The sequence below is a fragment of the Chanos chanos genome, chromosome 1 (assembly GCF_902362185.1).
Source record: "Chanos chanos chromosome 1, fChaCha1.1, whole genome shotgun sequence".
Taxonomy (NCBI): Eukaryota; Metazoa; Chordata; class Actinopteri; order Gonorynchiformes; family Chanidae; genus Chanos; species Chanos chanos.
This window is the reverse complement of record NC_044495.1, coordinates 1,372,145-1,380,734: the sequence shown is the minus strand read 5'-3', so window position 1 is coordinate 1,380,734 and position 8,590 is coordinate 1,372,145. Positions and strand designations below refer to the sequence as shown.

Genomic DNA, 8,590 nt, shown 5'->3' with positions numbered 1-8,590 from the left:
ATAGAAATGGAATGCTAAAATGTGGATTTGCAGCGCACGAAGAACGTTGACACTGCGACCGTGACCCGTTGGAAAAGGGAGAAGAGGAAAACGAAGATTTAGTAATCAAAATTGAGATCGTTCTTGAGAAAATAGATTGTTGACCACACTGGGGTAAGATACTGATGTATTAGCTAGCGAGCTAGCACGCTACTAGTCAGCCGCTGCTTTTCCCGCCGCTGCCTCCCTCCGCGAGGGTTGGCCCTTCCCTACGCCGCATTCCCTTTCGCTTCCCCCCGCTGTGGTCTCAAACTGCATCCGAGGCTCCAGCGTCTGCTGCTACTGTGTCGTGTGGTCATGAAAAGCTGCTTTTGTCTGAAAAGGAAGGACGCAGTGCCACGAGTAACAGTTAAGTCGATACGAAATGTTAAGGCAAACTAATATTTGGGAGATGTACCAGGAGGGAAGGAAAAATTTAACGGTGGCCTCTGTTTCCTCAACCTGGTGTTTTGGTAACATTATCTGTCTGTGTAGTTTGTGAAGCTAGCATAGCCAGTGCAAGCCAGCCAGCTGCAGCAAACATTGAGACTGATTAATTATTCCCTTTGTCGCGGCCGAGGGAGCTCTCTTGGTTTTGGTCATTCGGTTACACTTAAGTCAGAATATTTGTGAGGCTGGCTAGCTCAGGTTATCTGATACTGACAGTAATCTCTAACCATTTGCTCTTGTTCCGATTGCATCTTTACCCCTAACAGAAACCCTGCTGTTCCGCTTCAGCTAACCATTGCTTGTCGGTTTATGTTTTAACCCATTTTCATTGAATTGTCTTGCGTGTTTCGCATCGTCTTGCGCTGAAAAAAACAAAACAAAACAGTAAGCACCCCTCTAAGTAAATACTACACAAGGTTGAAGTCTTTGGCTGCGGTCACTTTGTTTATTTAAACAAATGGTTATCACACATTACACCGCCGGTCAGCTAACAGAGAAAATCTGGGAGTCGCTGGAAAGATAGATATCAATATTAACGACCCGCTGTTGATTCCTGTGTGGCAGTCTTTATTTCTCCGTCTAGTCCGAACTCTTCATACTGCCATGCCGTTAGCACTTCATATGGCTGGAAAAGTTGCGTGCTCCCCTTTCTGTTTCCATGTTCAGTGAAGGGATAGAGGAGGAGGAGGAGAGTGATAAGAAGAAGAAGAAGATGAAAACACGACCCTGTTTATCCACGAGCATGTATGAAATCCAATGCAATCATAATTTTAATGTCCGATACAACATCTAAATCGTTGGAATACAATAAATAATTAATCTGGAACTCGTAGATGTCGCCCCTTTCAATGTCCAGTTCAGTCAGTTTGAGTGGGGTGTTGGCCTCCAGTTTTGTGGTTGAACGGAGTCGTCCGTCTATCTTTGAGAGACATGTTTCAAACACGTTAAGTTCGTGTTTCTGTCGGATTGGGTATAAAATGCTTGAAACTCTGCACATTTGCGTTAAGATCAGTCAGAAGCAGAAATACCGCGGTGGGAGAAATAGTGACAACCTCTCCCGTAGGTAAAAGCATTGTTAACCCAAAAACAGAGGAGGTTAGCGTGTATTTCTGTTGTTTTTAGAGTTTTATGACTGTTCCACAAAACTGAAAATATTTTTGTCGAGGCGATGTTTAGCTTCCGTATCTGTGGGCAGTTTTACTGGTGTTCGCATTAGTTACACGAAAGGAGAAGTTCATGGGAAGACGAACGCTAAAATACACGAGCCGTGAACTGAACTCTCTGCAGATGGGTGAGACAACTTTGGGGTCGTTTCTCTTTTACTACGTTTGCTCACGGTATTTGACTGCCACCTGTGTAAACACACGCTTAAATGCATTTCTTTAGAAAGGCGGAGTACTCGTCAAGTTTGTGATTCAGAGAGCGAAAAGGCGCTATTCGGAACCATGACAAGTCCTTAACCTTGTATGTTTTTTTATTAGAATAACATGGCAGGGGTAGACCATCCGCTCGTGTGTTATCTGAGGTTACCCGTCTCTAGTCTGTCTTCAGTAGCTTTGAAATAAAACCTCTACAGAATCTGCCGTCCTACACACAGCTTGTATTTCAGACTGGACTCCAGTGACTGTCTACCAACTCCAGCAGCTCCATCTGCCCATGTCTTAAACCTGTATTTTTAAAAAAATGAGACAGAGGTTTACGAAGGTTTGTTAATTGTCTTTGTATAATTATCTTTGCTTTCTAACTGTGGCAGGTCACGTGGAAAATCTCACTTGAGTCTGTGTGTGTGTTTTTTTTTATTGCGCTCTGGTATGCTTTGTCGGTGTTTATCGGCACTGACTTGAAATCAGTTACTTTGTGTTTCTTCATAAGGTTTCATACTCAGATTGTTCACTTGCTTTAGCAGTAAAAACTGTCATTTGAAGAAGAAAAAAACAACAGAGAAGACTGCAGTGTGTCTTTCTCTTTCGTTATTGTGTTTGGGTGTGGATGTGGGTGAGTCTTTGGTGTGTGTGTGTGTGTGTGTGTGTGTGTGTGCGTTTTGTGCTCTTTAAGTTCCTGATTGTTGACTGTTTGAGACCAGCAGTCACACCTTTTCCCCAGTCAGGTGTCTAATGAGTTCATGTGTGCACTGGGTTTTGGCTATTCTCTCTCACTGTCCAACAAGTGCCTCTTTCTGCCGTTTGCCTTGCTTTCAACTGGCACCAGCCACCTCAAAGGTTTCACACAGACCTTCATCGCATGTTTTTGGAGAGACAGAGAGAGAGAGAGAGAGAGAGACGGACGGAGAGAGAGCCCGCTTGTCTGAGACAGGCCAGTGTTGGGGAGGCCCTGTTGCCTAGCAGCAGTGAGAGCTTTCTGCTCAGTGCTTGCCATGCTCTCATTAGCATGCCGCTAACTGGCCTGTCCCTCAGCCGCATGATTTGTTCTCCTGAAGAGAGAGCTAAAATAAAGACAACAAACGGCACAGAGCCTCGGCTCACCGCTCTATCACCAGGCTTTTAATGAAGTAGCCATGTGGTTATTTTGTTATCACCCGGTCTGGCAGGCCAGCACACCTCACTGCCAGAGGATCCCTGGAGCCAGCCCGGCGTCTGGCCATTTCTTTTTTTTTCTTGTGGCCTTTAGTTCAGTAAACTCTTTACTATTGAAAACCCACAGGGCGCCCTGTTAATCTGGGACCATTGAAAACCCATAGGGCGCCCTGTTAATCTGGGACCATTGAAAACCCACAGGGCGCCCTGTTAATCTGGGACCATTGAAAACCCACAGGGCGCCCTGTTAATCTGGGACCATTGAAAACCCATAGGGCGTCCTGTTAATCTGGGACCACTGAAAACCCATAGGGCGTCCTGTTAATCTGGGACCACTGAAAACCCATAGGGCGTCCTGTTAATCTGGGTGAAACATGCAAAGTGGCAGAGCTGCCTACTGGTGTCGTTTGTAGTTTTGTTTTCTTTGGTAAAGCAGTGAGCGTTTTTGGCATTTGTTAGAGCCAGAGAGCAGACTGGTTCTGTGGTAAATTTGGGTTTGGACTCTTTTTCCTGAACAGCAGTTCTGGGTTTGGGTTTGGAGTGGTGAATGTGTAGACATGTATGTGGCTTTGAGGGTGTGGAGCGTGTCTGAGCTGGGCTGCGGGGTTTCACACTGGGTGTCTAAGGCTGGATTTACGCGAGATCCAGGGCGAGTTTTGTCTTGTATGATGACTCATTTGGATTCCCAGGCCCTGACAGTCAGTTTCATATTTTACTATAGCTTCCCTCTCTTTATCTTTTGCATCAGCTGTGGGGGAAAATGTGTATGCGTATGTATGTGTGTGTGTGTGTGTGATGTCTGAGAATTCCCAGTGTAATGGAATGATCAGCCCGTCAGGCTTTTATTATGGTACAGTAAAATGAAAATGAAAATCTGTGTTTTGTTTTTTTTTCAGAGTGAAAAGGTATACCAGATAAGAGCAGTGTAAAAGTCTGCACACAGGGGTGGGGTGTTGAAATGGGGGGTGGGGGAGTTTGGCACCCTGAGCAACAGGGCAGGAAACCCCAGGCATTCTCACTGGATCTGCATGTAGATTTTTATGTGTGTGTGTGTGTTTCTGCATGTGTGTGTGTGTGTGTGTTTCTGCGTGTGTGTGTGTGGTCTAAGAACAGTGTTACTCAGTTCACTCATATGCGGTCCCATGCTGTTATGAGTAATGTTATTATTATTGTTGTTGTTGTTAGCATAGCTCTGTCATTTCAGCTGTTTTTTATTTAAATGTGCTGCACCATTGCTTGGCTGGAAGAGACATGACATTTCAGAACATGAGGACTGAGCTGGAAACTCTCAGTCACTCGCTCACTCACTCACTCAGTCGCTCACTCACTCGCTCACTCACTCACTCACTCACTCAGTCACTCACTCACTCACTCAGTCACTCACTCACTCACTCACTCACTCACTCACTCACTCGGTCACTCGCTCACTCAGTCACTCACTCAGTCACTCGCTCACTCACTCGCTCGCTCGCTCAGTCACTCACTCACTCACTCACTCACTCAGTCAGTTGCTCGCTCGCTCGCTCACTCACTCGCTCACTCACTCGCTCACTCAGTCCCTCACTCAGTCGCTCGCTCACTCGCTCACTCACTCAGTCACTCACTCACTCACTCACTCACTCACTCACTCAATCACTCTCTCTTTATGGGCCTGTTTGTGTGTGTGTGTGTGTGTGTGTGTGTGCACGTGGGTTTTGTCTGAGTCAGAAACAGTGTTGTGTGAGGAAACTCACTGTAAGAATGTGGTTTTGCTTGAATAGCGACCATCTCTGCCGAACTTCTCTTTTAAACGTTCGGTGTTTTTCCAGTGCATCGTTGCTGTTATTCGTGTGCGTTACCTCATTTCACTCTGACTGTTTTTAGTCATCTTCCCTATAGATTTCACGGTCTGTTTCTGTATTTTTCAGTAATCCTTTGGCCTGTTTGTCTATTTTGGTCTTATTATCTTATCATGGTGATTAATGTGCTCTCAAGAGGGAGCTGCTGTCCAGAGACTCTGTAACCTGGTTCATGGAGCAGAGTTTATGTATGTTATATATTTATTTATCTGCCGTAAATTCTCAAGTAAAAGCCCAGTCTCAAATTATAGCTGGGGCTGCTGCCTGTTTAGGCAAGTAAAGGCCAGTTCCATATACAGGTAAAAAAAAACCCATAAATGACAGGAAGGCTCAGGTGATAAATGCATCATATTTCCACAGCATTGTTTACATCAGTACAACAACATAACGGTAATTATGCTCACCACTCTGTTACTATTAGTTTCACTCTTTAACAGAAATACAGATAGTGTTCTAACTCACATGGACTGTGGTCGCTGTAGGACTATGTGTGTTTAAAGTCCATTATTAGTATTCAGGGACATCACTGCCAACACTCTCTCCTTCCTATTGCCTATGTGTTATTTCATTGTCTCTATGAGTTATTTCATGTAACAGCACGTCTTAACGGTACTTGGAAAAAGTCACAGAGGGGAAAAATGTCTGATTTTAGATAGTGTTGGTACAGTAGGGACATGTCGGCCGGTGAGTTGGAAACAGAGGAACAGATTTTACCTTTAAACCTGTCATTACTTCAGCCTGTTCCCATTTATCAGCCTTGATTAACAACAGAACAAATAATTCACAGAATAATCAACACTAATCGACATAGATATAGTAAATGATTACCAGTTTCATTCTGTGAAAGAATTACGGTTCTTTGCAAACTATTGCATCATTTGCTATATCCACAGATGGTTTTAATCTGTCCATAATTGTGCTCTTCGTTCTCTCTCCAAATTGAGGTAATATTGGTACATTAAAATGATCTGTGAAAATTCTGCAGTTTGAACGCTCATGAAACATCTGCTTTTGTGTGGTCTGTGTGCTAAACTTTATTGTGTATTGCACACAAGCTGATGCAATATCTAGATAAGTATATTGCATCAGCTCAATTAAACAATCTCACGTTGTGACTTATACAGTAGCACACAGACTTAAAACAACCTGCGCTCTTTCGTTTGCATTATGATCTTGCGGATCATAGTAACGCGTTAAATAATGGCCTGTCTCTAATAATAGCCTGTCCCTAATAAAGGGCCGGTTCTTTCTTCAGTTGAGGTAAATACAGGCCCCGGCCACTCTTTGAGAATTTACGGTAATTAAATTGTGTCTGTCCAGTCAGTAGACAAGGCGTAATAGCACTGCAGTGCCCGTGGCCGCCGTAGTTTTGTCTAGTCTTCTGACAGATGAGGCTGTGCTGGTCTCAGGTCAGCTCAAACCCTGATCTCTCACATGTCTCTCTCTCTCTGTCTCCACAGAAATCCTCTAAGATGCCTGAGGTTCGGGATCTATCTGACGCCCTGCCCGACATGCCCATGGATCCCATCACCGGAGTTGGGGTCGTGGCATCGCGAAACCGAGCCCCTACTGGATACGACGTGGTGAGTCCCCCGACCGTGACCGGCGCTGGGTCACGTGATCCCACGCAGCAGGTTTTTGTCAGACCTTAGACTTTTTCCCCAGAAAGGACCAATCACACCAATCTGTGAGTGTGTGTTTGTGTGTGTGTGTGTGTCATTAGGACTGAAAAGAGCCACACAGAGCCTGTTGCTATGGTGCTGAGCTGAGTGTGTTGTGTGGCACAGAGGGACAGACTGACTGAACTCTGCTCTCTGCTCTTCTCCTGAGCTTTTCACTGCCTCATGCCTCACACCTGACACACTCACTGCCCAAAAACAACACACAGGTTCCACATCCACACACTCCTCATTGTATTTACACTCTGCTGTCGTTTGATTGACTTTGGCCTGTTTGTTATGTGTAGGTTTGTGTTGATTGGTTGGCCGTGCCTGTTTGTTATGTGTAGATTTGTGTTGATTGGTTGGCCGTGCCTGTTTGTTATGTGTAGGTTTGTGTTGATTGGTTGGCCGTGCCTGTTTGTTATGTGTAGGTTTGTGTTGATTGGTTGGCCGTGCCTGTTTGTTATGTGTAGGTTTGTGTTGATTGGTTGGCTGTGCCTGTTTGTTATGTGTAGGTTTGTGTTGATTGGCTGTGCCTTAGGCTTTAGCCTAGATAGCCAGTGGCCTTGTGTGAAGAGAGTTTCTCAGATCAAGACAAGTTCAGAGCCCTTTTTATTATTATCGTTATTTTTTTTTTTTTAACGAGGTGTCTGTAAAATCTGAACTGATGAGCTTGGATTTGTTCTCCGCTTAACGTTACACACACTTACACTCAGACACTTTGATCATCCCAACTACGCAAAATCTCAGGCCCTTCTGGCCCAGGTTCAAAGGCATTCCTGCTTGAGGGAGACATGATCTGTGGCTGAACTGTTTAGCTGGGTACTTAAGGAGAAGGGAACGTTACCGCAGGAATGCCAAGGGCAGTGGAGAGAAGGTCACTGTGTTTCTCTGAACCACATGTGCTCTCGGAGAATGAATGAGAGTGAATGCCATGTGAAGAGGAAAGGCAATCTCACTGTGAATCACACTGGCCCTGTGAGTAAGTCTCCACAGTCACTGTAATATAATGACTGTTATAATGACCGTTACACTGACTGTTATAATGACCGTTACTCTGACTGTTATAATGACCGTTACACTGACTGTTATAATGACCGTTACACTGACTGTTATAATGACCGTTACACTGACTGTTATAATGACCGTTACACTGACTGCTATAATGACCGTTAGACTGACTGTTACACTGACTGTTATAATGACTGTTACACTGACTGTTATAATGACTGTTACACTGACCGTTACACTGACCGTTACACTGACTGTTACACTGACTGTTATAGTGACTTTTACACTGACTGTTATAATGACCGTTACACTGACTGCTATAATGACCGTTAGACTGACTGTTACACTGACGGTTATAATGACCGTTACACTGACTGTTATAATGACCGTTACACTGACTGTTATAATGACCGTTACACTGACTGCTATAATGACCGTTAGACTGACTGTTACACTGACTGTTATAATGACTGTTACACTGACTGTTATAATGACTGTTACACTGACCGTTACACTGACTGGTATAATGACCGTTACACTGACTGGTATAATGACCGTTACACTGACTGGTATAATGACCGTTACACTGACTGTTACACTGACGGTTATAATGACTGTTACACTGACTGTTATAGTGACTTTTACACTGACTGTTATAATGACCGTTACACTGACTGTTATAATGACTGTTACACTGACTGTTAGAAATGACCGTTACACTGACTGTTAGAATGACTGTTATAATGATTGTTGTAATAACTATTGTAATGACAGTTACTGTGACTGTTGTAATGACTATATGAAGTGAAACCTGTCTGTCCCCTGGCCCTGTGATTGCTGTTGTATCAGTTCTGACTGGAGTCTGTGGTCAGGGGCAGTGCTGTGGGATTGCCCTGTTTCCCTTGGCTGGCTGGGCTCACACTCACACCCCAGCGCAGAACAAAGCTGCCAGTGTGGATACAGGCAGGCATCAGAGAGAGACGGTGTGAAAGCCCTCTCTGTTGATAACAAGGCAGTCCTCCATCCAAACTCTCTTTCCCTTTCAAACAGCCTGGGAGCTCTCCACACACAGGGCCAG

The 8,590-nt window shown here is 44.5% G+C and overlaps 1 protein-coding gene across 1 annotated transcript in view; it reads left to right on the top strand.

The window, feature by feature from the left end:
* Positions 1–336: 336 nt before the first annotated feature.
* mvb12ba (multivesicular body subunit 12Ba) overlaps positions 337–8,590 on the top strand; it is a 30,106-nt gene continuing 21,852 nt past the window's right edge. The window contains exons 1-2 of the mRNA XM_030775667.1: positions 337–387; positions 6,301–6,423. Coding sequence (XP_030631527.1) covers positions 337–387; positions 6,301–6,423 — 174 coding nt within the window. The remainder of the gene's footprint in view (positions 388–6,300; positions 6,424–8,590) is intronic.